The sequence below is a fragment of the Phacochoerus africanus genome, chromosome 2 (assembly GCF_016906955.1).
Source record: "Phacochoerus africanus isolate WHEZ1 chromosome 2, ROS_Pafr_v1, whole genome shotgun sequence".
In the NCBI taxonomy this organism is placed as follows: domain Eukaryota; kingdom Metazoa; phylum Chordata; class Mammalia; order Artiodactyla; family Suidae; genus Phacochoerus; species Phacochoerus africanus.
Genome location: NC_062545.1, coordinates 242,819,126 through 242,837,732, shown reverse-complemented (window position 1 = coordinate 242,837,732; position 18,607 = coordinate 242,819,126). Strand labels below are relative to the sequence as shown.

The 18,607-nt window shown below is 41.2% G+C and overlaps 1 protein-coding gene across 3 annotated transcripts in view; it reads right to left on the bottom strand.

Annotated features, from left to right (window-relative positions):
* TGFBR1 (transforming growth factor beta receptor 1) overlaps window positions 1–17,178 on the bottom strand; it is a 60,549-nt gene extending 43,371 nt beyond the window's left edge. Inside the window, exon 1 of one of the 3 annotated variants that reach the window (XM_047768027.1) lies at window positions 17,008–17,178. In XM_047768027.1, the coding sequence (XP_047623983.1) occupies window positions 17,008–17,092 (85 nt within the window). In that variant the 5' untranslated portion in view covers window positions 17,093–17,178. The remainder of the gene's footprint in view (window positions 1–17,007) is intronic. The other 2 variants (XM_047768026.1, XM_047768028.1) reach the window with 2 other exon arrangements.
* Between the last annotated feature and the right edge of the window lie 1,429 nt (window positions 17,179–18,607).

Sequence of the window (18,607 nt, the reverse complement as noted above, 5' to 3'; positions counted from 1 at the left end):
GAACATGATAATTACCTGATCCTAATCCTTTATTTTACAGATGAGGAAACAGGAGTGCCTTAAGAATTGTATCGATATAATCTAGATTTATTCTAAAAGCACAGAAAAGGGGGGTGGGAGGGACTTTTAGATAATCTACAGTAAACTTACTCAAGTAACACAAGACAAAGGAATTCAACCTTTTCCCTCCTGAAAAGCAAGAATGGTTATATGAGACAGTGTGACTTGGCTGCACAGATACTAAGGTATAGAAAGTAGGAGATCATTCTAGGCTGGGGGAATGATGTATGAAAGTGAACTGTGCTACGAGAAGGAACTGGTACCCACCCATCAGCTGCCTTTGAATTAAGGGCAGAGCAGAGTTACACAGGGACCAGCAACACCTGCTGGAACCATAGTTAAAGATGTGAACCAAAGATGACATGCAGTTAGGAATTTTAGAAGCAGAGAGTAAAGGCCTGAACACCTTTTACTAGAAAAGGCCACTGTGTTTAACTGTGTAAGAAGAAAGAACATACCTTTACCACAGAAATGCTTAGGGTAAGACTCCTACTCTCAAGGAGGTCACAATGTATATGGAGAACAAACATGCCACTGATAAAGGGTAATTAGACAAAGTGTGCAGGAAGCACAGAAAAGGGAGACTTCTCTCAAAGATGACCTCAACTGAGGCTTATGGAAGGCTAAAGAAGGAAAGAAGGTCATTCCAGGGAGGTGATACACAAAGATATTGTACACAGACTTAAGAATAAAAGAGTTAGGCAATTTAGGAAAATGTAAATAGATCACATAAACAAAAAGGCAGATAAAATTCAATATGTATTCAAAATAAAACCAAAAAAGTCACTATACAAAGAAGTCATCACCTTTACTTAACCCAGCAGCACTTAGAAAACAAAAATTCTAAAATATATCATTTACAAAAGCATGCAAAAAAAAAAAAAACAAATACCTAGGAATAAATCTAACAAACAACACGTAAGACGTCTACAGCGAAAGCTTCAAAACATTACTTGATAGAAATTGTGAAAATATAAAATAAAGGTAATTTATAAATGGAGGAACATGTCAGCCTCCTCACTGGAAGATTCAATCACTGCAAAGTGATCTGTACATTCAACAAAATCAAAATCCTACAGGTTGGTGTTGGATGTGTGTGTATGTGTGTATGAACTGACAAGCGGATTCTAAAAATTTACGTGGAAAAACACTCCAAGAACAGCCAAAGCAACCTTGGAAAACAATGCTTTTGGAAGACCTACCCTACTAGACATCAAGACCCATTACATTATTATAATACTTAAGACAGTGTGATATCGGCACAAGGGCAAATAGACCAATGGACTAGAATGGAGATTCCAGAAACACACCCTCACATATACAACTACTTGATTATAGCAAAGGTGACAATATAGTGCACTAGGAAAAGGAAGGCATTACCAACAAACAGTGCTGGGCATACATATTTTTTAAATGAAAACAAAAACAAAAAAATATCTCATACCATAATAAAAACTCAACTCCAAATGGACTATGCATCTCAATGTGAGAGGTACAACAAGAAGCCTTTTAGAGGAAAGCACAGAAAAACATTTTTAAGACATTGAATCCTGAAGGACTAATTGAATAAGAGTCAAAACGCACTAACCTAAAAGAGAAAAAAACAAAATGGTAATACATAAAAATACATCAAAATTCAGTAAAAAGACACCATTCTCCTTTGCCATTTTTCTATTCATGGCTTTTTCTTTTGGGGATTTACCAAATATTTGTCATTTTAATCATGTGTCTACAAAAAATCAATTTGGGGTTTTTATGGATCAAATCTATTTTTCTTAATTTTTTTCTAAATCCTTATTTTCTGTGTATTTATTTACTTAGTGATTCTTTCTCTAGCTTGACTTTCAATATTCTTACTTTCTAATTTTCCTTTGGGTGGTACTTCTTTAGGTTTGAACTCCCACTAGGTTTGAGACTCCCACTGGGCTCTTCATTTCAAAATGGTACATAATTTACACTTTTAACTTCTTCAACCCAAAGATTATTTGGAATAATCTTACATTTTCAAGTAGATACATGATTTTATTTTGGCTTTTTTGGGGGGGAAGGGATTGTTAATTTCTAACTTGAATTTTCTTTGTAGATTTCCAAATCATCAATCTCCTGGAAAAATGTGCAAATACTTGTAAGAATATTACTCATGACTACAGAATTAGAAAACATTATTATTATGTTATTCAAATACTGCTTTTTCCCCCCTTTTTTGACTGCACCCACGACATATGGAATTTCCTGGGCTAGAGACTGAATCTGAGCCGCAGCTGTGACCTACACCACAGCTGTGGCAATGCCAGATGCTTAATCCATACCACCAGGCTGGGGATGGAACTCTTGCTGCCACAGAGACAATGCTGGATCCTTAACCTGCTGTGCTACAGCAGGAACTCCCAAATACTCGCTTTCTTAATCTATAAAGAGTGAATTCATTAATATCTTGTATTTTTAACAGTTCTGCCTTTATATATTTTGACACTTGTTGGTTACATAGATTCATGACACATCTTGAGAGACAGTAGCTCTTATCAAAATAAAACACATCTTTCTTCTCTGTAATACTTTAATGGCTTATATTTTTTATTTTATTTTTTGCTTAGCCCCCCCCCCCCACAGCATATAGAAGTTCCCAGGCTAGGGGCTGAACTGGAGCTGCAGTTTCTGGTCTACACCCCAGCCACAGCCATGCCACAACAGAGACATATCTGTGACCTACACTGCAGCTCACAGCAATGCCAGATCTCCAATTGAGCAAGGCCAGGGATGGAACCTGAATTTTTAAGGATATTAGTGGGGTTTATTATCACTGAGCCACACAGGAACTCCTTTAGTGGCTAGAATTTTGTCAGGTACTAATCTTACCATGTTGACTTTTTTATTTTTGTCAGATTTGCCTTTTTCTATTCTACTATTTCAAGCTTTGATGTCATTTTAAGTGTCTCTTGAAAAATACTGCTAGATTTGCATCTTCAGGGTTTGTATTAATACAATCCAAGATTGTGTCTTTTCAACAGGGAAATTCAACCCTTAATATTTACTAACCATTTATGGATTAATAACTACCATATATTTACCCTTTTTTTTTGGCTAAATAATATTTTTCTTTCTTTCTTTTTTTTTTTTGGCAGTGCCCCCAGCCTGCAGAAATTCCCAGACCGGGGATTGAACCCATGCCACAGCAGTGACAAGAGCAGATCCTTTAACTACTAGGCCACCAGGGAACTCAACAATTAATTTTTTTAACTTATTTTTTTATTTGGATTGAAGATACACACACACATACACACACAGTGTAAGGTGTCAAATATTTCTGCAAAACTGTTACCAAAAAAAAAAAAAATAGTAACAACTCCCCAACATTCAATCCTTCTATCTCCTGTTCCACAGAAGCAATCAGATTTTCTACCCTCCTTTTTTTTTCTTTTTGGCTGTGCCCAGAAAATGTGGAAGTTCTCAGGCCAGAGGTCAAACCCCAGCCACAGCAGTGACAATGATGGATCCTCAACCCGCTGAGCCACTGGGCAATTCCAACATTTTCTACTCTTAATTGAGTCTCTTGGTATTTAGTTTCATGTCATTCCCGCAAAAGAAAGGGAAAAAAAAAAAAAAAAGATACCGTTAGAAATCTGAGACCTGATGAAGCACACATAGAGTTACAGATTGAACTTTACTGCCTTCCCTAGTGTGAAATGTTCATCTTCCTTGTTAAACAAAATGTTAAAGAAAGCAGTTCAATTCTAGTTACAGTCTCCTATAGGAATACAGCTAAACTGAACCAAGCAAGGAGAGAAAGGCCCAGCCCAAATGGAGAGGCTCTTAAATTTATATTGTTATAGTATTTCCAACCCTTGAATCATGGTCTCCCTGGGGCATGAGGATGCAAGCAGCTGGTGGCGTTTTAACTCCTTTCAGAAGAACGCTTACCCTTTTAAGACTACGTAAACTACATGTGTGTGTGTGTATGTGTGTGTGTAGAAAAAAAAAAGCCTGAGGATATACTGTAACCATTCTAATAAAGTTTTTATACCTCAAGACTTAGCATTATGAATATGGGTTTCAAATTGCTAGTAGCATTTTGGTTACTGAAGAAGACTAGCATAAAATTGGTTATTAAAATATAAGAGTCTGCCAAAGCTTGATGTTACTTATCCTTTGGAGAATAGACGATACAGCACAGAATTGTGTTACACAGAATTATGCAGCATATGTATATGACAGCATATAATTATGATGTCTATACCTAAGTCAATAATTACTAGGCCCCAGCTGTGGTTTAGAATGGTTCATAGGTGATTATACCCATTTGCTCCATGAGATTTTTTTCTCAAGTTCCAGGAGCTCTATAGCTAAATTAGATGCAAGCACCCAATTGCTAAGAACAGCTATTTCCTTAGAGTACATCATCTGTTTGCAATGCACAGCTACGTTCAAGTCTGCTGGTCCTTGAAAAGTATCCCTTAAGGTTTCTGCCTGACTCCCGAAACCCAATTTACTGAAACTTTCTCCTTTTCCTTCTCCCATCATAGGGCAAGGGTAGGCTGGATCTGAAAAAACTTAATTGACATATAAGAAAGGGAAGAGAGGCCCAAGATAAAAGAATATTTATATGGCCTGGTGTGTTTGTTTGTTTAAAGGATAGGGAGGAAGAAATAACTGTGATCTAGGGGGAAAAAAACTAAATGAGAACAGAAAGACAAGATTATAAATGCATTAAAAATAAGAAAGAAGGAGTTCCCGTCGTGGCGCAGTGGTTAACGAATCTGACTAGGAACCATGAGGTTGCGGGTTCGGTCCCTGCCCTTGCTCAGCGGGTTAACGATCCGGCGTTGCCATGAGCTGTGGTGTAGGTTGCAGACGCGGCTCGGATCCCGCGTTGCTGTGGCTCTGGCTCTGGCGTAGGCCGGTGGCTCCAGCTCCGATTCAACCCCTAGCCTGGGAACCTCCATATGCCGCGGGAGTGAGCCAAGAAATAGCAACAACAACAACAACAACAACAACAAAAGACAAAAAAAAAAAAAGAAAGAAAAGAACAAAAGAAAAATTTACCATGGAAAGGGAGAAGCAAAACAAATAGGAAAAAAAAGGATTTGTTTATAGGAAAGTTATCTATAGTGCTAATTGTGTTAACTGGCTTGTTTGCTGGCAAGTAGGGAATTTCAAATCTGCAATACACAACTACCGTTCATAATTTAAAAAAAAAATGGATAGAGAAAAGAAAAAGAAAAACTTGAGATAGACCCGAGGTTCTCAGTCCCTGGAGAATGTAAAGGAAAGGTCCTAGAGTGTGTACACCGGAGGGCTCTGGATCTCTGGTGTTTTATTTTCTTTGGCTGTAGCAAGTATTGCTGGTTTGTCGACGTTCAGAGAAATTGGTAATAGAAACACATCTGGGGTGAGGAGATAACTTCAGATTTTTTTCAGCCCCTCCCTCCCCCGCAACAATCTATTACAAACATTTTCAAACATTCAGAAAAACTAACAGAAATGTTAACTTCTATACACCCACCACCTAAATTCTGTAACTGCTACTACTCTGCTGTGCTGACTTTATCATTATTTATCCACCTAGGCATCCATCTGTTAAGGGTCTGATTTGATGGTATTTAAAAAGATCTTCCACAATTTAGGTGATTTTTTGAAAAATCATTCTCCCTAAAGGAAACTTGAGTCAGAAAAGGGATGCTAAATGAAACTGCAATGAGGAGGGAATCGGATTCCTGTTCAGTCATTAGCTGAATTATTATTCTGAAATTATCCTGCTTATCCTGAAATACCAAGTAACATCTGAGCTCCAGTTTCCTCACCTGTAAAATACAGTTAGACAAAATGATTACTATGGTCTCGTGGTCATTTCTAGTCTTAAAACTCTATGAATCTATGAAAAGCAATTTTCTTAATAATAACTATCATTTACTTCATGTTTTTTGATGTGCCAGGAGTATGCTCCAAGTTTTAATCTTCACAGGTTCCTTAAAATTTCTGAGATATCACACTCGTGAAACTGTCACCTGTTTTAGCAGCACGTGGCCACCCTGACCTATTTCCAGTTGCACTTCCTCTCCACATGCTCAGTGCTCTTCACTAGCATCAACTGTTCACTGCTCTGGTGGAACCAGCTGAAGCTAGCAATCAGAAATTATCTTTCCTCATTGAGAAACATGAGCAAACTCTAGCCCCTGGTTTGTAATTTTTCTCCAAATGTGAAATGAGATAAAATAGCTAGAACTACTTTAACTTGTTTATTTTTGTAAAATAATTACATATAATTATTGTTGAAGGAAATCTACAATACACAATCTTGGTGTTTTTATTTAAATCTGTTGTACACTGAATAACAAAATTAAAATGTCATTTTTTTCAATTGGAGAAAGTACTCAAATCAACAGCCATGTGCTAAACAAAGAGACTCAATTACAGCACATCATGGTTTGGTTTGGGAATGAATATATCAAGCAAAAATAAATAAATAAAGGCCCCATACACATATTGTGTGTATGTGTTTATATAAATGAAAAGCCACTGTTGCTGCTTTTATCTCTGTACTCCTCCTAAGGCTTAACTGTCTCCTCCAAGTTCAGCACCCTCAAATATGTATATTGGCCCTCATTTCCAGTTTAAAAAAAAAAAGCCATTTATTTCTGCTCTTTTCCATGGGAGCTATTTGTATTTCCATGCATATTTAAAGATCTTATATTGTAGAAATGTAACAGGATGCCTGCACAAGGTGTCCTAGAACTATAAATACACACTATTATGTAATCAGTGAGGTTCACACCTAGGAAATCTAGATGGAATGGTTATCCTGAAGCAAGTGAACAAAAATAAGGAGGTTCAGCCCTGTTGGTTAGAACAAGGCAACACTGGAACAGGCCTAAAGTAACCCAGCAACAGCAGAATAAGCAAGGAAGGTGAATTCACTCAAATCATAAAGAGTGATAAACCCAGAGTCTTCACTTTTCCCCCAAAGTCCCTTATACAAAGATTTGGAAAATAGATTCTGCTCAAGAGCAGGGAGAAACTTATTTTCCCCAGTTAAATCAGCATGCCTCTAACCAAAGAATGTCCTTTATGGTAACATACATAGGTATCTTTTTTATGAATATTGGTGCTACTACTCAACCAACATAGGGTAGGGCCACGCTCTCTGGATAGTGCCTTCTCTCCTAAAGGAAGCCATCATTCCCAATATCCATCACCCAGAAAAGGAGGCAGCTCTTCAAACAGGAAACCCAAGCAAAGACATTCTCTGGACTTGGGCCTGTGGGAAGAACGGTAAATGTCTGGCTGTATTCACTCTGGTGGCAGTACTCAGACTCTGCCAAATGGACACAGGCCAAAAGATAAGGCCCTGAAGACAAAGTCTTTGTAAAGCAGGATGAATAGTTTCATGTTGCTTTCTATTCAATATCCTCTAGCTTTTAGAAAAGCTTGATTTAAACATTCCAGCCTTACATCACCTGTTCCATTGGCATTAGGGTAAAACTAGAATGTCCTTAGAGTCCAGAAGAAAAATGGCAGTAGCAGTACTAAAATGAACCCTCAAACATGTTAAAAGAAGACAGGCTGAGAACAAGAATCAGGGTTGCCAGGTCCAGAAAGTCTGACAAGGTGGAGATTCTCCCTGCACTGCAATCTTCCTGTTTGGGACTCCAGTCGGTTAAGGAATGTGGCAGCCTCACGAATGTGTTCTCAGCAAGAGACAATGAAACATATGAAAACTTTAGGGTTCCCTTATTGCCTTCACTGCTAGAAAACTCAAAGCTTAACTACTGTATCTACTACTAAAGCTTTCCTCAGCGCAAACTTAACGGCTGTTTTCTTTCTTTTCCCCTTTTGCTTTCTGGTTCTTATCTTCCTGATCACTAGTTTTGGTCTTATTGCATATGTTTTTACTTCAAGCTTCCTAAATTCCTCCCTGGAAAATGGCCAGAGTATAAGCCAGTCACTGAATATATTTTTCCCATACAATAAGATAAAGTTATAAAACAGTGCTCAGCTTAAAGCCATTAATGTTAGGGAAGTTGAGAGCCTGTAATGCTGGCTAAAAACAGTGAGCAAGTTAAAGTACAGAACTCTGGAGTAGAAACAGAGCTTGGAGATAAACAATTCTGTTCTCTTATCTAATGCAAGAAATTTCTTCTACAACTTCTTGGACAGGAGGTTACCTCCACCTCCCACCTCTGCCTAAATATTTCCAGTGACAGGGAACAGAGCACTTTATTTTTTAATTCCTTTTTTTTAATTGAAGTATAACTGGTTTACACCGAATTCTAAGCTAGGAATTCAGCCAATCCAGAGTACTTTATGACAGCTCCCATTGAAAGAAAGTCCTTTCTTATTCTGAGTGAAATATGCATTTCAAGTCTACCAATTAATCACAGTTCCTCATTCCACAGACATGTATTTCCACTTCCAAAAATCATTCCTTCACTTATTTAAATATATAATGTCTCTTTTACTGAATATTTGCCAGTATCAGGCTATGTGCTAGGTAGTCTATAAAACTACTTCATATTATCTTCACAATTATCATTTAAGTTAGGTGTTATTTCCTTTGAAAAATGAGTCCCAGAGAGATACAGTGATTAGAATCTAATCCCAGGCAAATATGTGGGGACTCTCATGCCTACTCTCCTAAGGATTTTATTACATTTCTGGCGACCAAGTCACAAGATTTAAACGCCTTCAAAATTGGAAGGAAAACAAATAAGTTAGATCAATCCAAAGAAAAAAGTAAAGATGGTCTAGAGACATGTACAACTGCACCAGTACTTGGTTCATGGAGAAAAACAGCAGCATGAAAAACATTTAACAAGACTGCCATCAGGGAGCTCCAGGCTACAGTAAAGGTGACACCTATAACATCACAACCATGATCTGAAGCCAGTGGAGTAAATGTAGGTCTCCAAAAAGAAACTCCCTCTCTTTTACCTCAGAGCAGATTCCCCAAAAGTCAATCATACTACTGCAGAGAAAGCAGCACAGCCTGAAGGCTAATTTCAATAGAATCAGAAGATCACAAATAAATCTAAATACATTATTTGGCTCTGGAGGAATGGGGATGGGACGGAGGCAGGCAACAAAACATGGACCGGTAACCCAGGAGGGAATAATTTAACAGTTAACTGAGCAAGACTCCAGATCTAAGCTAGGAATTCAGTCAAAATAAATACTCCACTGTAGGTGGTTTTAGGGGCACAAGAATCCAAAAGAAAGAGAATGAGCCGGAAGGCAAAATCATTTCTCTGCCTAAGGTCCTCTCCCATTCCAGTCTTTTGCTGTACTGAACAATTTCACTTGCCTATCCTACTTTCACCTCAAACTCAACATGCTCAAACCAGAATTCATTTCCCCTCAATATCTCACCAAAATCCTTACTAGTTAAAGGCATTATCTAGATCTAGTAAAAACTCTGGAGCCATTCTTTTTTTATTTTATGGAATCCTTAACTTTTGTACCCTACCTTTTTACAGCTAAGAGCTACTGCCATTCAACAAATATTTACTGAGTGCCTGTGATGCACTAGGCACTTTCTTTGCACTTTGTTCACACACTGATGAACAAAACAAAGATATCCACTTTCATGAAGCTTATATCCTAGTAATTAGCAGACAATAAGTATAGTAAAGATGTAAATATGGTAAGTAAATGCAGAATTTCAGAAGGGAGTGTTACAAAAAAGAAAGCAAAGCGAGATGATGGCAATTACAAAAAGTGTGGTCAGGATATGCCTCTTTGAGAAAAAGGTGACATGTGAGCAAACACACAGATGAGGCGAGGGAGGAAGTCATGCAAATATGTTGGGGAAAGAGCCTGAAGGCAAGGGAAAAGCCCTGTATAGGCCCTACTACCAGCTCCTTTGATTTCTTTGAAATGTCACAGAGCCACCCTTTCACTCCATTCCCAATACCATCGAACCAACTCCAAAATCTCCTAGAGAGCCACCCTGCTCCATTTCTCTGTAGTACAGTTAGATATTCTTTTTCCACATTAAAAACATCCAACTAATTTTCAAGGCTCATAATCTCTGAGCCCACCCTTTACATCATGAACTTCCATTCCTCCCCTCAAAATAAATTCTTGGAATTTAGCATGCTCCTTATTCATACACGTCACCCTCCATCCTCTCTAAACCCAACTTATCCTGCAAGGCATGAGATCAAGTCCTATCAACTCTATAAAGTAGTCCCTGTGCTTGCTATTACTGAATCTGTATTCATCATCTCCCCAGCATTGCAGTCCCGGAAATCAAGACTGCCTCTTTTTCTATACTTCCCATTGTGTTGCCATTACTAAAATATTTGCTAAGATTAAATGATCTATCTTCTACAAACAAACCTCTGCCATCTTAAAAGCATATTTATTAGCTTTGATAAACTACTGAAAGAGACAGAATGATTAAAGAATGGTTATATTATACCAAAAAAAATGCATGGGGTAGAATAAGCCACAATATTAATGACGGACAGTGTTAGTTTTTTTCCTTTCTTCGATTCAAATGTTCAGGTCTGTGCTAATGTTAATTTGAGAAGCAAAGAGTTTGCTATGAATACATATCAATACAAATAGTGAGAGATCAACTATCATTAGACTCACTGGAGAGATTCAAATTACCTAAAAATACATTATCAAAGAAAGACTGAAAACATCTGAGTAACCTGTAGCTGCAAAGAGGCAAACTGCAATAAAAACAAGGTGAAGCAAATTATCATGGTTCCAAAAAAAGGAGCATGCTAAAGAAAAAGAAAACTTTCTCAATGAAATGACCAAAACAAGATATTTACTATGAATGAAAGCAGTATGATGTACAGGAAAAAGTACATACTCTGGAAAGCTCAAACACTGGCTCCACCATTCATCATGACCTTAGTTTCCTGGTCCGTAAAATGGAAACACAAAGTTCTTCTATTTACAAACTTTCATATATATAAACTAAGCTCCAATCTGAGCAAAATCCTGCCAACTCTGTCTACCCAGGCAGATGGAGGTAACAGTAATGAACAATCATTTGAGTCTCAATGGTTGGATTACTGTTAGTAAATATCTGTTCTATCTCAAAGTGTCTTCCTTTTACAAATGTATTTACAATTAAGAGATGAATGACAAAATATTAACATCTTGGATAATGTTTATGAGAGCTGAAAAGAATCTTGGGTTAGAACCAACATCATCAAAATCCACAGTTATCTCCTGAGCAGTGGTCACCTGGACCCAGGAACAAATGGACTTAAAGAGGCTTTTGGAAATTAGCTGGTACATAAGTAAGAAGTTTTGTACTGTTATATAGCTCTCATCCAAGGTTGGTTATGAGAATTAAATGAGACAAGGCAAGGAGAACTCCCAGCACATTCTTATATTCCTCTCAGACTGATAAAATGATGTAAGGGCCACTGAACCTTCAAGAAATGTCAAAGCGACCTGTGTATATATCCTGCAAGCCATACTTTTTCTTAAGTTATAAATCATTTTTTATAATGTGCACTCCTCTCAGATTTCCAAAATAAAGGAGGAGCTTTACAAAAGGCCAGATCTGATCTACAAAACTAGACGCATAAAACCAATCAGACTTACACTGTTTGGAAAAGTGTCTGAGGCAAAAGCCTACAAGTCGATCAATCATAAATCCATATCAAAAAAAAGGCCAACCTGGAGTTCCCACTGTGGCACAGCAGGCTAAAGATCCAGTGTCTCTGCAGAGCAGTTTGACCCTCAGCCTGGAGCAGTGGGTTTAGGATACTGCGTTGCCAGAGATGTAGTGTAGGCTCCAGCTGCAAGGCTGATTCCACCGCTGGCCTGGAAACTTCTATATGCCAAGGATGTGGCCAAAAATAAAATAAGGGTAACCATAAGAAACCTACCTGTAGTATCTGGGCTAAAACTAAACATACAGCTAAATCTGGATCTAATTCAGTAGCAGTAAATCCTAATATTTATGGAGACTGCTTGGATTTGATATTGAGAAAATTAATTTAAAAAGGCATTAAATATTATCCTAAGTAGTGGAGTTAGGCTGGATCAATACAGACTATAAATTTTGAGAAGATTCCAAAAGTTTTCTTGAGCTAATTCTATGGGACAAGGCACAAAAAAACCCCTGAGAAGCATACCAGCATCTGCCCTCAATTCTAGAAGCAGGAAGTGAAGATGTGACCCAATCACATGATATCAAACCACAGTCCATCTGTTCAGAGAAAGTTGTATTATGTAAGCCACCACCAAGAAAGAAGAACAAAAGGAATGAGGATTTTTTGACATGTGCAGGGGATTCTGTGATTTTAAAAAAGATGTTCTCACATCAAAAGGGCCAAACATAGGATACTGGCATTTTCAAAACTCAGTTCATTAGACATGAACATATCCGATGCAATACAATGGTACTACAAGAATGGTACTGAGTTCAGATAACTGTTTTAACTAGGCCTAGGAAAAGCTTTCAACAAGTCTTCACAGGAGCAGCCTTCCTCACAGGAGTTAGATTTAGCTCCCTTTAGGTTATTTTGACCGTGTCAGTTCCCCATTTAATTTCAACAACAAAGTAGATCATCTAAAATTCTAAACCTAACCATGTACAAGGCCTTTCAATTACACCCCATTTCACTTAAACACAAAATTTCTTCCAAACCACTATAAGACTACTTTTAGGTCCTTTTTACAGCAGTATAAAAAAAGGTACTGACCTCCTCTTGAAGACTTTATAATCTGTAATTATTCCCACCTCCCTCCCACTTTCAGAACTCACTTTCCTTAAGCTCTGTGAAATTCAAAGTAACTTCACTTAAATAAGTCACTCCATTAACCCTGTTCTCCCCCCCTCCCCCGCCCCATCCAAGTCCCTCATATTTTAAAGTCCCATATAGGACACAAGATATGGAATCAGAAAAACTAGTTTCTGTCCTGGTTCTGTCCAATCCTGAGAAATTCACTAACCTGAGTTATGTTTTTCCATTTGTAAACTGAGTGACTTACGGCTTGCATTTGTTAGAATGCCTAGATCTTGTGGGCATCCCACAGTATTAGTCTCCTTTACTCATCCCACTTAGATTACCAATCATTGGGGGGGAAAAAAATAATGATTAGTATGTTCAAACCCCATAGTGCAAAATAAGGAAATTAACTCTACAATGAGTAACCTGCCAGCCAGATAACATAACCTTTTGCTTCCTGCCCTGGGGGAGTTGGGGGACACAGTTTACAGAGAAAGAGCTTAACATTCAACAAATCTCCCTCTCTCCACAAATGAATTCTAGCCCATCAAAATCAGTTTAAGTCCTAAAGTGCCCAGGAAGCCTCCCCCAGACACTTCAGCCTAGACTACTCACTTCCCTCTTTAAATACAGATGCCACTCTGCAGGGGTGATATTAAAAGTATTAACAACTAGCACCACTGTGGTACCAGCCAATCAGAAAGGATGTCTGACCAAATAAACACATTGTGCCCCAGTGGGAACTGCTGGTTGAACATCAGCCCTCCCGTTAATAACAATACAAAACAGCAACATCAGCCCTCCTATTAATAACAATACAAAACAGCAACATCAAACTCCAATACAACTTTCTCTCCTGATCTTCACAATCTCATAAATTAGTCAAAATAAGTACCATTCCCATTTTCTGCATAACTAGATGTTGGGACTAATAACCAACTGCTTCTTTCACATCACATAATTTTCCTGTGTATAAACAGAATTCTCAATAAATATTTATAAACTGTACTTACATATAACAGCATAAGTATTAAAGGAATATTCAAGATAAATGAAATTCATTTAATTCACAAGCATTTAAGAGGAACTGAATACTAAACATAGTGCTAGGTTCCGAGACCACAAAGGAAATAAAAGGTATGTTCCTTGCTCTCTGGGCACTTATATTCCAGAGTATGTAACAGTGCAAGATGATAGAAATAGACAACACTAAGCTTACTGCTATACAGTTTAGGGAAGTAGAGTTCACAAACTAAACCAGTACAGGAAGTCAGCATTGAGAACTTTTCTCCTCATACTTCCAAATGAGGCAAAATGAAATATGTAGTGAAAAGACTAGAAAGCCAGGAATGGGAGGGAAAACACAGGAATGGGAAAACAGAAGGTTTGCAGTAGTGGGATGTGAGATCTCTGGGTACTAAGTGATGGCCCTAATCATAAGCCTCAAGTACTGCTCTAAGCACTGAGTACAAATGGGAAATCCTGTAAACCCTTTGAGAGGATGGCTAAGGAAGATTAGCTTGGCAGCAGCCTATAAGCGAGAGAAATACTGAAAAGCAAATGGATTTGGGGGGTAGGGAAAACAGGCAGGACTAAACTGACAGCTGAATCCAATGAGGGGAAGAAACATTCAAGAAGCATTAATGTAAAGAAGAGCTGAGTTTCAGGCATATTTTCAAAGAAAACATTATGAAAGAGCAGAAAGGAACACACACTCACATGGGTACATAAGCAGACATACTGGTAACTAAACTGTGCACCAATGACAAGGAACCAATTTCCCTAGAGAAATTTATGTTGGAGAGAGAAGCTGGGCAAAGAAATACAAAACTGATAACCTGGACAATGAGGGAACAACTACAAACTCTTAGAAAGGAGTTTAAAATTATAAATTTTAAAAAACATCTGAGAAGTTCCCACTTTGGCACAGTGGGTTAAGGATCCAGCATTGCCGCAGCTACAGCTCAGATTTGATCCACTGCCTGGGAACTTCGATATGCCATGGATATGATTGCAAAAGAAAAAAAAAATAAAAATAAATGAATAAAAAGATCTGAGCTTCTTCAGAATGTATGAAAGGATAAATGGAAACATCAGCGTAACCTACCAGGGCAGGCAGACCAGTTGAGATAGTCTAGACTTAAGGATGATAGCACCTGGATCAGCTTTGTCTTGTCTGCATGCCAGTGTAGTCTATAAACTCCTCCAGGGCACAGACTAAGCCATGCTCTGTACATTAATGAAGTCCAATATTGTTACTTGAATATAGGAACACTCTGTGTGCTAAGCTAGGTGGAAAAGAGTGAACTGTGTTATTCGAGTTAATTTTATGCTTGATGCATATCTATATTGATTCTCCCACCTGTCTTGACCCCCTTCTCAGGCCAATGTCAAAAATTCACTGTTTCTTCTAATGAAGGCCAGGTGTGAAAGGACTCCAAAAATGTACTAGGAGCCAGAAAAAAGCCAGCCTGTTTTTCTAATTATGAGGGCAAAATCTAAAAGTGAATAATAAAAATCAATTATTCATTAGAGGACTAAAAAAGAAAAATGGGCTTCGCCAGACAGTTAAGTGTGTATCTTAAAACGTATAGGTTTTGCAAACACTGAACCCTTGGTACAAATCCTAACTCCAGCTCTTAGTAATTGATACTTAACCCTCTCCACACCTCAATTTTCTCATCTATAAAATGGGGCAAATGCCACTGGGCCCTGAGGGATTATGAGGATTAGATAGTACACTTTTGGTGTACCTTATGCATCTACACCACAGTAAGCTCTTCTTTAGACAGCTGCTTATAGTAATATCTGACACCCTAAGTACTGAGTTTTTTTGTTTCAAAAGCATTTGGTGTTCAGTTACAGAAAGAGAAACTGGAGTTCCCGTCGTGGCGCAGTGGTTAACGAATCCGACTAGGAACCATGAGGGTGCGGGTTCGGTCCCTGCCCTTGCTCAGTGGGTTAACGATCCGGCGTTGCCGTGAGCTGTGGTGTAGGTTGCAGATGCGGCTCGGATCCCGCGTTGCTGTGGCCCTGGTGTAGGCCGGTGGCTACAGCTCTGATTCGACCCCTAGCCTAGGAACCTCCATATGCCGCGGGAGCGGCCCAAAGAAATAGCAAAAAGACAAAAAAAAAAAAAAAAAAACACAGAAAGAGAAACTTATTTTAGTTGCTTATACTAAGGCTCTATATTTCAGTTTCTAGTATTAGAGTTGGGATGCTAACAAAGTTTTTCACTCCTCCCTCCACGGGGTAGATGATGACCACATACCCTTTCCCAATTTATATTTTGGAAAATGCAGCAAACATTCTCCCTTGAAAACCAGCTATACAGACAACTGATGAAAACTACCGTCACTCAAGAAATGCAACATCTCTAGAGACGGTCCTTCGAGGAAATAAAACGTGTGATCAACTCAGTCATTTCCATTCAAACATTCCAAACCCCGCAGAGTGAGCAAACGTTCAAGTTTCTACTACGAAACAATTTGTAGCCTTCTGGTTAGTGGATTCACTTCAACACTTCCCCAGACGCACGAAAAGAAGAAACATTCCGCACATCTCAGTGCCTCCTTGTCCTCAAACAAAGCTTCGCAGCACCTCCCATTCCAAAGCCACCCCTGGATGAGGAAGCAGCCCCTCTCGGCTGGGTCAGGCCGGCGCCGAAGGCCAGGGAGGCCTGCTGACCCGAGGGTCTCTGCTGACTCGGGGGTCACACGTCGCGCCCTCCCACTGCTGGAGGAGGCCCTGGAGACTTGGAGCTCACACTCCGCCCTGGAAGCCTCCTCCGCCCCCAACCCCGCCCGGGCCCCCGGAGCCTGAAGCACCTAACAGCTCTGGGTGCGGTGCCTGGGACAACGCCACACAGCGACTAGCGGGGACTCTGGAGCAGCCCCAGCTCTCCAAGTCCAGGAGAGCCTCGCACCCTGGGGCCCTCGGCCTGCGCCCACTCGCTTCCCAGAGGGCAGCCCCCAACCCTGGACGGCTCCGCCCGACGCTACCTCCCTCAGAGAGTCTGCAGCTCGGGCACGTCCGCCCGCGCTAGAACCCACGCCCTCGCCCCGCCTCGGCCTCCCGCCCGCGGCTCGCGTGGCGGCTGCCAGGCACTTAAAGTCCGGCCTCCGCCCGGGCGCCGCCACCTGCGCCCCCGGCCCCGCGCCATGTTTGAGAAAGAGAAGGAGCGAGCCAGAGGCCGGGCCCGGCCGGCGCGCCCCGCAGCCACCGCCAGCTCTGCCGCGCCGCCGCTCACCCGTCGCCTCCGGGACCAGCGTGGCCGTCGCCGCCAGCACGAAGAGGAGCAGCCGGGAACGCGGAGCACCGGCCGCCACCTCCATGGTCCCGCCGCCACTGCCTGTGGCCCGGCCCGGCCCGGCCGCCGCCTCGCCTCAACAAGCTTCGCCTCGCCCCACCTCCCCCGCCGCCGCGGCGGCCTCGCTCCGGCCCTTTGTAACTGCTTGGGGGCCGCGCGACCATTGGCTGTCGGGCTCCCGCCGGCCCCGCCTCCCCGCCGTCTGCAAGCGGCCAAGCGGGACCTACCCAGGAGCACCGCCCACAGGCCCGCTGGGCAGCCAATCCAGAGCCGCAGGCTTCCGCTCACTGGTCACGCCCCCAAACTCCCGGGGGGCCGGGCAGCCAGACCCCTGCCCCAGCAGCAGCAGCTCCGAGTTCCGTGGAGGCTGGGTGGGGGCAGGGTCTAGCTAGCCCAGAAGCTGCCGAGGCTCCCGCCTTCAAGGGCTAAGGGCTAAGGGCTGAGCGATGGGTGTGTCTGGGTATGAGTTGCTTTCGGAAAAAGGCTGTGGCTGCTCGATGCTGTTTTCTCCTAGCCTCTTTTCTTCTCACCTAAGATGTGGTACTAAGCCCGACCTCAGTTCACAGCCCTGCACCATCAATTCCCCACATTCATCCAGATCCTTAGTACCATCAGGCAGGCTTCAACTTCCCCTCCCCATATCCACGTCTCAACTTTCAAAATCCCCGCCCCACGATCCTGCTTCAGTGCCTTTCGTATATTACCCAGTCTACTGTTTCCTCCCGCTGTCACATCCACCCAAAACCTAGATACCCACCCCAAAATTCTAGGCCCAGAAAGTCTCCAAATCCTGGCCTCTCGACCTCAGATCCTGAGCTCAGACACACCCCCAAACTGCCTCCCGCCCCTCTCCGGAACTCAGAGCCGACCCAGACTGGGCTCCAAACCACACTCCTTTCCCCTTCCCCCTTCCTGATCCTGCGGGGCAAGGGAAGAGTCCCATCCCTATGCCTAAAGGAGAGGGATTCCTGTTCTTAGCACGCAGCACCCCCGGGGCGGAGGAGGAGCAGTCATTAGTTTGAGCTGCCTCTGACACGCCTGCACAATAATTCTGAGGTGTCACTAGAAACCCAAATAAACTCGGCTACGTTTTCATTCTGAATTCCTAATTTACTGTGAGACGCTCCACCCACCTTCCCTCTGGGACGCCAAAATGAGCTCCAGATTTGTAATTCTTCCCGTCAGACTAGTCCTCTCTTCAGACACAAACACAACCGAGAAGGCTGTTACACAGAACAGAGAACATTTTTCCACAGAACCTTTTAAGGAGAAAATTTTATTTTCTGTGTGATTTTAACTTGGAATTAAATAAACCTTGGCAGCAGGACTCAGAACCAGCCTCTAGTATTGATTTGTAATTACTCTAGCGATACTCCGTGAGTATTTTACAAGCCTGTGAAGACTTCCCTCCTGAGCAGTAAAGAGGCAGGGTAGGGGTGTTGAAGCTGAGATCTGAGACTGGCACTATTCCCATTCTGGCTTGAGCAACTCACTTAACTCAGTTAACCTTTCTGAGCCTCCACTTCTTCATCTATACAAA